The 13,456-nt window shown below is 44.2% G+C and overlaps 1 protein-coding gene across 1 annotated transcript; it reads left to right on the top strand.

Annotated features, from left to right (window-relative positions):
* The first annotated feature begins 7,624 nt into the window (after positions 1-7,624).
* Positions 7,625-12,064, top strand: LOC109876476 (tetraspanin-8-like). Its single transcript, XM_031815633.1, has 9 exons — positions 7,625-7,894; positions 8,674-8,739; positions 9,012-9,128; positions 9,423-9,497; positions 9,729-9,824; positions 10,139-10,237; positions 10,409-10,519; positions 10,695-10,778; positions 11,457-12,064. The coding sequence occupies exons 1-9, from the start codon at positions 7,835-7,837 to the stop codon at positions 11,583-11,585; spliced, it is 837 nt and encodes a 278-aa protein (XP_031671493.1). The 5' UTR covers positions 7,625-7,834; the 3' UTR covers positions 11,586-12,064.
* The last annotated feature ends 1,392 nt before the right edge of the window (positions 12,065-13,456 follow it).

The following is a 13,456-nucleotide window of genomic DNA, read 5'->3' as shown; positions in this document are numbered from 1 at the left end:
TGTTATAATCTCCACCCGGCACAGCCAGAAGAGGACTGGCCACCCCACATAGCCTGGTTCCTCTCTAGGTTTCTTCCTAGGTTTTGGCCTTTCTAGGGAGTTTTTCCTAGCCACCGTGCTTCTACACCAGCATTGCTTGCTGTTTGGGGTTTTAGGCTGGGTTTCTGTACAGCACTTTGAGATATCAGCTGATGTACGAAGGGCTATATAAATCAATTTGATTTGATTTGATTTGATTACACGGCTGCTTTATATAATTAGCATTTCATTATTTATTTATTTTTCCATATTTTAATTGTTTCTGTGATCAAAAATACAATTAACATTTAAATAAAACATTTAAGGTCCTGCTAAAGTAGTATTTTCATACTTTGTGCAAGGCAATTGACAAGCATTAAAAACTTGCTGGATGGATCCTCCCGAGTGACGCAGTGGTCTAAGACACTACATCTCAGTGCAAACTGCGTTGCTACAGATGCTAGTTCGATAACCGTGCCGACCGCGTGACCCACACAATTGGCCCAGCGTCGTCCGAGTTAAGGGAGGGTTTGGCCGGAAGCGATGTCCTTGTCCCGTCGCCCTGTAGCGACTCCTGTGGTGGGCCAGGCGCATGCACGCTGACACGGTCATCAGGTGTACAGTGTTTCCTCCTACATACATTTTTTGGGGTGGATGGGTATAATTTGTATGCATAAAATGTAGAATAGTCATGTTTAAAATGACTAAATTCGTTAATTTTGTATACATTAATTTAAATTAGCATCGGGCCCCTTCTGGGGGATTCTGGTAAGATGCCGCAAAAAGTCGACTGAATTCACGTAGATGGAAATGGGACGATTCTGGGCAGTCATTCATTTTGATTCCAGGCCGAGTCCGACACCCGATTCCGGGTCGATTCAATCAGTTCCGTCCCCCCGGAAGAGGGCCGTTTCTGGGCTGATTCCTCATTGCTAGCTGGGCTTCCTCCACCCACCATCTCAGGTTGTAAAGTTTGTGCTTCTGTGTCCCAGGCCCAGACTGGTCCCAACAAGAGTGAGTAAATGGCGTCAGATCAAAGTAACTCTGCCTACTCCACCGGATCTCCTGTACATACTATACTCTAATGACTGTCGTAGCCAATATGAAAACAGGCACATCATCAAGTTTGCTGATGACTCTGTCATCGTCAGTCTCCTACAGGATGGAGAGTCTGAGAAAGGGCCTCTGGTAGATGACTCTGTCGTCGTCAGTCTCCTACAGGATGGAGAGTCTGAGAAAGGGCCTCTGGTAGATGACTCTGTCGTCGTCAGTCTCCTACAGGATGGAGAGTCTGAGAAAGGGCCTCTGGTAGATGACTCTGTCGTCGTCAGTCTCCTACAGGATGGAGAGTCTGAGAAAGGGCCTCTGGTAGATGACTCTGTCGTCGTCAGTCTCCTACAGGATGGAGAGTCTGAGAAAGGGCCTCTGGTAGATGACTCTGTCGTCGTCAGTCTCCTACAGGATGGAGAGTCTGAGAAAGGGCCTCTGGTAGATGACTCTGTCGTCGTCAGTCTCCTACAGGATGGAGAGTCTGAGAAAGGGCCTCTGGTAGATGACTCTGTCGTCGTCAGTCTCCTACAGGATGGAGAGTCTGAGAAAGGGCCTCTGGTAGATGACTCTGTCGTCGTCAGTCTCCTACAGGATGGAGAGTCTGAGAAAGGGCCTCTGGTAGATGACTCTGTCGTCGTCAGTCTCCTACAGGATGGAGAGTCTGAGAAAGGGCCTCTGGTAGATGACTCTGTCGTCGTCAGTCTCCTACAGGATGGAGAGTCTGAGAAAGGGCCTCTGGTAGATGACTCTGTCGTCGTCAGTCTCCTACAGGATGGAGAGTCTGAGAAAGGGCCTCTGGTAGATGACTCTGTCGTCGTCAGTCTCCTACAGGATGGAGAGTCTGAGAAAGGGCCTCTGGTAGATGACTCTGTCGTCGTCAGTCTCCTACAGGATGGAGAGTCTGAGAAAGGGCCTCTGGTAGATGACTCTGTCGTCGTCAGTCTCCTACAGGATGGAGAGTCTGAGAAAGGGCCTCTGGTAGATGACTCTGTCGTCGTCAGTCTCCTACAGGATGGAGAGTCTGAGAAAGGGCCTCTGGTAGATGACTCTGTCGTCGTCAGTCTCCTACAGGATGGAGAGTCTGAGAAAGGGCCTCTGGTAGATGACTCTGTCGTCGTCAGTCTCCTACAGGATGGAGAGTCTGAGAAAGGGCCTCTGGTAGATGACTCTGTCGTCGTCAGTCTCCTACAGGATGGAGAGTCTGAGAAAGGGCCTCTGGTAGATGACTCTGTCGTCGTCAGTCTCCTACAGGATGGAGAGTCTGAGAAAGGGCCTCTGGTAGATGACTCTGTCGTCGTCAGTCTCCTACAGGATGGAGAGTCTGAGAAAGGGCCTCTGGTAGATGACTCTGTCGTCGTCAGTCTCCTACAGGATGGAGAGTCTGAGAAAGGGCCTCTGGTAGATGACTCTGTCGTCGTCAGTCTCCTACAGGATGGAGAGTCTGAGAAAGGGCCTCTGGTAGATGACTCTGTCGTCGTTAGTCTCCTACAGGATGGAGAGTCTGAGAAAGGGCCTCTGGTAGATGACTCTGTCGTCGTCAGTCTCCTACAGGATGGAGAGTCTGAGAAAGGGCCTCTGGTAGATGACTCTGTCGTCGTCAGTCTCCTACAGGATGGAGAGTCTGAGAAAGGGCCTCTGGTAGATGACTCTGTCGTCGTCAGTCTCCTACAGGATGGAGAGTCTGAGAAAGGGCCTCTGGTAGATGACTCTGTCGTCGTCAGTCTCCTACAGGATGGAGAGTCTGAGAAAGGGCCTCTGGTAGATGACTCTGTCGTCGTCAGTCTCCTACAGGATGGAGAGTCTGAGAAAGGGCCTCTGGTAGATGACTCTGTCGTCGTCAGTCTCCTACAGGATGGAGAGTCTGAGAAAGGGCCTCTGGTAGATGACTCTGTCGTCGTCAGTCTCCTACAGGATGGAGAGTCTGAGAAAGGGCCTCTGGTAGATGACTCTGTCGTCGTCAGTCTCCTACAGGATGGAGAGTCTGAGAAAGGGCCTCTGGTAGATGACTCTGTCGTCGTCAGTCTCCTACAGGATGGAGAGTCTGAGAAAGGGCCTCTGGTAGATGACTCTGTCGTCGTCAGTCTCCTACAGGATGGAGAGTCTGAGAAAGGGCCTCTGGTAGATGACTCTGTCGTCGTCAGTCTCCTACAGGATGGAGAGTCTGAGAAAGGGCCTCTGGTAGATGACTCTGTCGTCGTCAGTCTCCTACAGGATGGAGAGTCTGAGAAAGGGCCTCTGGTAGATGACTCTGTCGTCGTCAGTCTCCTACAGGATGGAGAGTCTGAGAAAGGGCCTCTGGTAGATGACTCTGTCGTCGTCAGTCTCCTACAGGATGGAGAGTCTGAGAAAGGGCCTCTGGTAGATGACTCTGTCGTCGTCAGTCTCCTACAGGATGGAGAGTCTGAGAAAGGGCCTCTGGTAGATGACTCTGTCGTCGTCAGTCTCCTACAGGATGGAGAGTCTGAGAAAGGGCCTCTGGTAGATGACTCTGTCGTCGTCAGTCTCCTACAGGATGGAGAGTCTGAGAAAGGGCCTCTGGTAGATGACTCTGTCGTCGTCAGTCTCCTACAGGATGGAGAGTCTGAGAAAGGGCCTCTGGTAGATGACTCTGTCGTCGTCAGTCTCCTACAGGATGGAGAGTCTGAGAAAGGGCCTCTGGTAGATGACTCTGTCGTCGTCAGTCTCCTACAGGATGGAGAGTCTGAGAAAGGGCCTCTGGTAGATGACTCTGTCGTCGTCAGTCTCCTACAGGATGGAGAGTCTGAGAAAGGGCCTCTGGTAGATGACTCTGTTGTCGTCGTCAGTCTCCTACAGGATGGAGAGTCTGAGAAAGGGCCTCTGGTAGATGACTCTGTCGTCGTCAGTCTCCTACAGGATGGAGAGTCTGAGAAAGGGCCTCTGGTAGATGACTCTGTCGTCGTCAGTCTCCTACAGGATGGAGAGTCTGAGAAAGGGCCTCTGGTAGATGACTCTGTCGTCGTCAGTCTCCTACAGGATGGAGAGTCTGAGAAAGGGCCTCTGGTAGATGACTGTCGTCGTCAGTCTCCTACAGGATGGAGAGTCTGAGAAAGGGCCTCTGGTAGATGACTCTGTCGTCGTCAGTCTCCTACAGGATGGAGAGTCTGAGAAAGGGCCTCTGGTAGATGACTCTGTCGTCGTCAGTCTCCTACAGGATGGAGAGTCTGAGAAAGGGCCTCTGGTAGATGACTTCCTGTCATGGTTTGAAAACTGCTTCCTCCAACAGAATGTCTCCCAAACTAAAGACATTGACTTTAGAAGGCAGCCACAGAACCCCACACCCACTGTGGTCATGAGAAAGTACATTGAGCTGGTCAGTACCTACAAGTACCTGGGAACAGTGCTGGACAACAAGTTGACGTTTAAGGAGGACACAGATGCCATCTGTATAAAGGGACAGCAGCGGCTTTTATGTTGTTGAGAACGATGAACTCTTTTTAATGTCAGCAAGACCGTGATGACACTGTTTAGGTTGGACAGTGTGGTTAAGGTGGCCAGCCAGGTCATCAGGGTGCAACAGGCACAGCTCTCAGTGACATTCAGAAAGCATGTGGTGAGGAGAGCTAACAGTATCCTAGACTGTCCTGATCACCCCCTCCTTGACCATTTTGCACTTCTCCCCTTAGGTCGTCGTTTTAGACTTCCCAAACTCAATAGCAGCAGATACAAGAACTATTTTATCCCACAGCCCATAAACTTTTTGAATCTGCACATTAAATTAAATGTTAATTTATTGTTGCACTTCTGCTCAAAGATTGCTCCTTTTAATCAATGTCATTGTTTCATGTTGTGTGTATTGGTTGTATGGTTGTCACTGTTTTTAATGTTGTCGTTTTGTATTGTTGAACCCTGACTGCACAACATATCTCCCAATGGGGACAATAAAGATAAGTTGAACTTGAGGGTTTAAGAAAGGATTTTTAACAGTGTGTGATATTAGTGGTCTTAATAATGACTGTCAACATGAAAACATCCTTCAAATCAAATTGTATTTGTCACATGCTTCATCAACAACAGGTATGGACTATTAGTGAAATGCTTACTTACGAGCTCTTCCCACAATGCAGAGAGAAAGAAAAATAGAGAAATAATAGAGATGTCAAACACGTAGTAATGGATACACAATGAGGTATAGAGGTCCTGGATGGCAGGGAGCTCTGCCCCAGTGATGTACTGGGCCGTATGCACTACGGTCAACGTGGCGGATGTGTTGTTGCCCCGTCCCGTTGGGAAGACCAAGATCCAGTTGCAGAGGGAGTGTTTTCAGTCCCTGGATCCTTAGCTTAGTGATGAGCTTGGAGGGCACTATGGTTTTGATCGCTGAACTGTAGTCAATGAGCCGCATTCTCACGTAGGTGTTCTTTTTGTCCAAGTGGGAAAGGGCAGTATGGAGTGCAATAGAGATTACGTCATCTGTGGATCTATTGGGGTGGTATGCAAATTGGAGTGAGTCCAGGGTGTCTGGGATGATGGTGTTGATGTGATTCATGATCAGCCTTTCAAAGCTTTTCATGGCTTCAGATGTGACTGTTATGGGGCGATCGTCATTTAGGCAGGTTACCTTGGCGTCCTAGGGCACAGGGACTACGGTGGTCTGCTTGTAACATTTAGGTATTACAGACTGGGTAAGAGATTAAAAATGTAAATGTAAATCGGCCAATGTAAATTTGCCCAAATTACACAAGAATGTTACAAAACCTCCAGGGCGCCCTATTGTAGAGGGCATTGATGCAGTAACGGCCCCTCTATCTACTTTTGTTGACTTTTTTTTATTAGACCACTCGCAGAACAGCTCCCCTCCTTTGTAAAGGACACCAGCAGTATGATCTCTATCATTGAATCTCTTGATCCTCTCCCTGAGAATACCTTGTTAGTTACTTTTGACGTTGAGACGTTATACACAAATATTCCACACGAGGGCGGTATTGAAGCTATGGAACATTTTCTTCTGCAACGTGACCCTAATGAACTACCTTCCAGTGCATGCATTATAACATTGTCTGAAATAGTACTCACACATAACTATTTCATGTTTCTAAATTATTTCTTTATTCAGACGAAGGGTACTGCTATGTGATCCCCCATGGCTCCTAACTATGCTAATTTGTATGTGGGTTACATGGAGAAACAGTCTATTTTCAGTCCTCTCAAAAATGTTTTCTTGCCTAACATCATTATTTGGAAACGGTATATTGATGATATTTTTGTTCTATGGAGGGGTGATGCAAAACAGCTCCAGGCGTTCCATGCTTTTCTTAACTCCTGTTCTGATCATTTGATATTTACTATGCAATCTGATACACGTCAAATCAGTTTTCTTGATCTCCTGATCTTGTGTGAAGATAATGTTCCACATCAACAACAAACTAGAACGGTCCAAACACACCAAGACAGTCGTGAAGAGGACACGACAAAGCCTATTCCCCCTCAGGAAACTAAAAAGATTTGGCAGGGGTCCTGAGATCCTCAAAAGGTTCTACAGCTGCAACATCGAGAGCTGCATCACTGCCTGGTACGGCAATTGCTCGGCCTCTGACCGCAAGGCACTACAGAGGGTAGTGCGTACGGCCCACGGCCCAGTGCATCACTGGGGCTAAGCTGCCTGCCATCCAGGACCTCTACACCAGGCGGTGTCAGAGGAAGGAGTGCCAAGTCTAGGACAAAAAGGCTTCTCAACCGTTTTTACCTCCAAGCCATAAGACTCCTGAACAGGTAATCAAATGGCTACCCAGACTATTGTGTATAGCCTGTCTTTTTACTGTTGTTTTATTTCTTTACTTACCTATTACGTACCTTTTTTGCACTATTGGTTAGAGCCGGTAAGTAAGCATTTCACTGTAAGGCATTTCACCTGTTGTACTCGACGCACGTGACAAATACACTTTGATTTGATTTGATCCTTGACAAGTCTCGGAGGGTTGATTCATGCGCTACCGAAATTAAGCCTTGGCCTCGAACGCTTGCAGTGAACATTTTGCAGAAACTGAACGTTTCTTCATGGAAAATCATGATATAGTTTATAGCACTTGTAATTTGTATTTACTAATATATATTTATTTTTTATAATATTGACACCATATTCCAGTTGAAAAAATTCACCCGATCTTTAAGACCACAATCCATTGAATCAATATGAAGAAGTGTTGATTATTTGACGTCCACAGCACATGAAAGAAAGCGGTGAGATATGCAGCACAGCGTTATGTTTTCCTGCAATGTTCACTGCTGGCGTGTGAGGCCAAGAGTGCGGGGTGCTTCATTTCTGTCGCGCTGGGATCAAAACGTTAACAGTTCTGCGCTGCTCCGCAAAGCGTAAGAAGTAGAGGCCCTATCACCATAAATGCTGCAAGGCCAACGCAGACAGCAGATTGACCATGTAGTTCCTTTTAGCCTGCCTGATCTCTAGCCATCGTGCACTGGCCAACATAACATGGGAGGTTGCGTTCATGTGGGCTAGTCCCCCCCCATGTAACCAAACACCATTCAGCAGTATGTCAACATTAAAGTCCTTGCTCGGTCAAAACGATACGCCACGCCCATTGGACCTTAGTTTATTCTCTGAAGTATGTAGCGAACATAGAGCAGCGGAATAATTCAGTTTGAGTCGTTAGGCAGTGTCAACAAACTCACGCTGAGAAGAAAAACCGGTTAAAGAAATCAGACGATCCATTTTCTAGATTTAAGTTAGCCCCTCTCCGACGTGAACAATTTATCTAAGCTGTTGTTTGTATCATAACCAAATATTAAAATGGGAAGAATTAATATCTGGGTAAAACGGGCGTTCATTTGTGTGTGTGTCTTGATAGGGGTAAGTGATCTTCCAGTCTATTGGCCTTATTTCATTCGAGTTGATGAATTCGTTTTTTTTTATCGGCCACTTTATGACCGTGTAGACAAGTTTAGTTCTATGACTTCCATCCCTATTGCAGCGCTTGTTGTTGTTGTTATGCGCGCGGTGGGGTGCCCAAGCAATGAGAAATGCTGCTTACATTAAAATACATTGGCCGATTGTTCTCATCTAGTGTAGTACTGAACAAAGAACTAAAACAAAATAGATGTTGTAGCCTACGTAGTTACCCTTTGATATCAGCTGTCATGTTTAAACTTTCACTGGAATCCGTGTTTTAGGTGTGGCTTGTAAGAAGTAGAGGCCCTATCACTATAAATGCTGGGCATGTGTTCAACATATTTATTTATTGTCTCAGCATATTCTACTTAAGCTGCAGCATGTTATAAAGTTATGTCATGTTTATTAACTCAGACACACGGCATACCACAAAGGGTTTGTAAGTATATTTGATTAGTAAACAGCCAACTAAATTAACATTTCAGCTATTCATGTCATCATTTATAGGCTATTTATAAATGATACATATGAAATATTGTAAACTCATTAACCCTCTGCTCACAAACCCTGTAAATAATTCCATCCCTCATGACTCATGATGAAGCATGAGTAGAGTTCTCAGAATAATACCCTGTACATTGTAATGATTGTATCAACCTTTACTGTGCATTATCAGTAGAATTCCCAGTATAATACCCTGTACATTGTAATGATTGTATCATGTGTTGTATTCTCTTCAGATCATCAGCACCCTCTTGCTGGCCATCACATTATTTGGACATGGGCACTTCCACCAATCAGAAGAAGTAATTGTTATTTTTATAGCTCCTATTGCATTTCCTTATTATGTCATACACATTTAGTTATAATAATTCGGTGTCCATCTAGCCTGGTCCCAGATCTGTTTGTGCTGTCTTTCCAACTCCTACAGTGTTTAGCATGACAACAAGCATAGGAGTTGGCTATACAGCATAAACAGATCTGAGACCAGGCTAGAATCCAGCAGTATCATTGTAATATTATGATTATAAACCCAGAATTGCCATTTCATGAATTTGACTTGTCTTTCTACTCACAGATAGACAAGATGCTGCCAGGGATAGCAGTTCTGTATGTCCTAGAAGCAGCAACCCTGGCCCTTTCAATCTTTGGGGTCTATGGAGCTCGCAAGGAGAAGAAGTGGGCTGTGATTCTGGTAAGCTTGCCAAGAGCTGTACCCTAAAGTAGTAGCTGCCCTGGTCCCAGATCTGTTGGTGTGGTCTTGGACAATGACCATAGGGGTTGGCTATACAACACAAACAGATCTGGGACCAGGCTAGTGTCTACCGAAGTCATGGCATGCCTTAGAACTCAACTGAAACCAATCAACCATTTTCCCATGACCTGATTCCAACATGTTTCCCAGAAAGTGTAATATGGTTTGAAGTGATTTTGATTTGAATGAACCTTTATGTATTGATTTTGCTTGACAACCCCAATATGTGTGAAGTTTTCTGTAGGTATGTCACTGGCCAGCCTGTACCTGTTTGTGGAGTGCGTGAAAGCATATTATTCCAAACACGAGGTACAGTCTACAGCTTATATTTATCTTACCTTTTGAATTCAACCTTGAGCCAATGTTTGCGGTGAAAATATATTAGAGTTAAATGTAACATAAATGTTATAGTATAAAGCATGATGGTGGAATATATTTGACTCTTGATAATTCAGTCTGTTCCTATCAAAGTCGTAGATGATTACTGTATAGGTTTTAGCTGTGGATATAACATTCAATGTAAACCTCATTCATTTCAAGATGGAGGAGTTAAGCAGAAAGGAAGACCTAGCCATGATGCCTCTCAGTGGAGCGAAACAAAACGATATAGAACAGATGTACTACTTTCAAGCTAACGTAAGTCACCTTCATTGAGTACTTCTTAGGGTCTCGGCCAATCCAGGACAGGGTGTGTGCTTCCACCTTTGTAATTAGGTAGGTTTTTCCATGGGTGAGTCTTTGGGGCTGGTAGACACTGTACAAATGGGGTTGTTTTGGATACAAAGTGTCTGCAATGTGTTTTCCGGACACAGATGATGTAAACCTAGTCCTGGACTAAAAGCACTTTCATTGGAGATGTCTCCATGGAGTAGGAGGCTTCAAGGCCTTGTAGTTCTGGAAATCATTAAGTGTTTTTAAAGTGTCTGTTGTTCTGTTTCCTTCACTTTCAGTTCAAATGCTGTGGGCTCGTACAAGGCTACCAAGACTGGGGCACAGACATCCCCATCTCCTGTCTCTGTTCTGATGAGGACTCAACAGACTTTAAATGTGTGAGTCTGCTGTGTTAAATAAGTTAACTTGATGCTGTTGTTGATGTTGATGTTGTTGTTGTGTGTATAATGAGGAGGATCCAGTGTGTCAGTCTGTGTTAAATAAATCTTATGTCTTTCGGTAAGATCAATTGATATATCTTTATGAGCCCATGTCACATTCTATTTCAGGTTGCTCGTGGTAACAATACAAGATTTGTTATTCACTATCCCAACAGTGATATGTCTGAGGATGATGACCACAAGGGATTAATGGATGAACACATGCTGGTATTTAAAGAGGTAAAATCATGTCATTCCACTACACCATTACAATGCCATAATTCTAGTTTGATAAACAAAGATGACTTACAGTACTCGTTGATACAATAAACTGATATTTGTTCTGATTTAATACCGACACATATACTCTTGTTTTTCCTCACAAAATGATAAACTCTAAATTTGTAATTTTCAGCCATGTCTTCCCATCCTGCTCTCTTTCATGGGCTATGCAATCAGCCTGATGATAGGAACATTAGTAGCACTGACAGCATTATGGGTATGTATTTCATATCTATGTCTGTACTATTTAACCACTTCAGGGTTGGGGTCCATTCAGTTTTTTCAATCAAATCAATTGAAATTCAATTCCCCAAAAATAGTCCTTAGTGGATTTTTCAATTCAGGAAATGAAATTCAATTGACTACCTGAATTGAAAACTTTAGTAGTATATTTGTTTATTATAATTATTACCGATGTGGCAGCTAAAAGCTGAATTGCAGTACACAGTACATACAAGTAAACAAGAACAATTAAAACATCTGAAAGTCAGGATGCTAACTGAAGGATGGATTATTTGACCCCTGTCGTGGAAATTCAGTACTGAGACAGACTTGGTCATTTCTTCAAACAATCATCTTTATTTAATATTGATTAATTATTGCAACAATTTTCATGACAAAATATCTTGTTCAAAACGGGAATGTTTTTCATCCAAAAATTTAAATAGCGCCCCCTATATTGAAGAGGTTTAAACATTAATTGCAAACTATTAATAATTAACAAATCAGGTAAATATGTCATTTTTCTATCACACCCCAACACTGTACCATAGTGATTTTCACCATACCTTTCGAGTGTAGGCCTATTAGATTGAACCATTATCTCTTACACTCAGCATCTGGTCACCTGCTCCGTCAATCCTGACTGAACCGTTACTGTGTGTCTGGTCCTCAGGATGTTGGAGTTGCCCTGGCCATCACAATACTCTGCCAGATGAGAAGAAAGGTTGATGTGCCACCTGTGATCTTCACCTCTCAACCACCTCAATACAGAGAGCTGTGTGACACAGCAGAGAGTGTCTGAAATGAAATAGTCCTCTTATGAAGGAGACTCAATGCACTAGTCTGAGTGTCAGTCTGTTTGTGCCACCATGACAACTCCTGTCACTCATTTGTGTCAAGCCAAACAAGACAATGGGTGACAAAGAGTTGACTTGGCAATGACAGACTGGCACGATGGCCTTTATTTAGCTTGGCAAGTCAGTTAGGAACAAATTCTTATTTACAATGACGGCCTACCGGGAAACAGTGGGTTAAACTGCCTTGTTCAGGGGCAGAACGACCGTTGGCATTGGCAAGACCACAAATAGGTCTGGGATCAGGTTAGCAATGCACTCATATTATGTACATACTCATAACACACATGAAAGGACAACTCAGGACATTATTAGACATTAGACATCTCTACTGTGTTGTCCAAAGTGTTACTGTTCAACCATTTAACCATTGTAGTGCCTCAGTGTTGGTTACAGTGTCTTAAATAAAGGGACAAGCATCTTTTAACATTATGGTCCTTCTTTTTTCGACAACCATTTCTTCCAATGACCTTTGTCCTCTCCCCATCCTTATTTCATTTTCTGCCTTTGTCTTTTCCTCCTGCTCTCTCCTCTCATTCTCCTCTCTCTTCCTCTTTTCACCCTACTTGGCCCTATCAGATTCTACACCCATTAAAACCTCACCACTATTCCACTACTTGGCCCTATCAGAGCATACACCCATTAAAACCTCACCACTATTCCACTACTTGGCCCTATCAGATCCTGCACCCATTAAAACCTCCCCACTATTCCACTACTTGGCCCTATCAGATCCTGCACCCATTAAAACCTCCCCACTATTCCACTACTTGGCCCTATCAGATCCTGCACCCATTAAAACCTCACCACTATTCCACTACTTGGCCCTATCAGATGCTGCACCCATTAAAACCTCCCCACTATTCCACTACTTGGCCCTATCAGATCCTACACCCATTAAAACCTCCCCAATATTCCACTACTTGGCCCTATCAGATCCTGCACCCATTAAAACCTCCCCACTATTCCACTACTTGGCCCTATCAGACCCTACACCAGGCCTCGTTTCCACGTTAATAGCATGCATACGTAAACACAGCACCAGACCAATGTTTATCTATTATATTGACTAGGTAGTGACCGCTCTAACAATGGAAATACATCTCCTCAATGATCGAAGGCAGGCGAGATCAGGTTGTAACATTCTAGCCAATGAGAAGGCAGATACACGTGTGAAAAACTGGAACAACTATGTGATTTTTCTCAAAGTTGCCAGAATGTAACTTGCATCCACTTATATCAGTACATTTGTAACAGCTAAACATCACGGAACTATTAGATCAAATAAGCCTCACATATTTGACCCTTCGCTAAGTTCCCCCTCACTTGGTTACTTCTGTAACCTCAGACATTTTCAAGCCCAAATCCCCATTCAGCCACGGTGGAAATCCCCTCACAACGATCTCAAAGTGTGTTTCTAATACACAATGAAATTAAACACTGACTTCCCCTTGCTAACCAGGAAACTCTTGGGTATGTTGTTGTGGACTGTTATTGTCATTGCTGTAGCGTAGCTAGCCACCGAATAGCTCTGAATTCACTGTCCGCATGCAGTCCAAGCTGTAACCCCTTTTGGAGCTAATAGTGGTCTGAATTTGTATCCTGATGTCGACAGCAGATTAGAGTTGTATTCATCAGTGGAGGCTCCTCAGAGGAGGAAGGGGAGGACCATCCGCCTCAGTGCATTTCTGAAAAATACATATAGGGAAACATTTAAAAAGTTATATTTTTTCATAAAACTATACTATATATATATTCAGGTCAGCAAATAAATGATTAAAACACACTGTTTTGCACTAAAGGTCTACAGCAGCAGTCT

Source organism: Oncorhynchus kisutch, unplaced genomic scaffold (genome assembly GCF_002021735.2).
Source record: "Oncorhynchus kisutch isolate 150728-3 unplaced genomic scaffold, Okis_V2 Okis09a-Okis19a_hom, whole genome shotgun sequence".
NCBI lineage: Eukaryota > Metazoa > Chordata > Actinopteri > Salmoniformes > Salmonidae > Oncorhynchus > Oncorhynchus kisutch.
The sequence above is the reverse complement of the archived record's forward strand: the minus strand, read 5'-3'. Positions and strand labels throughout refer to the sequence as shown.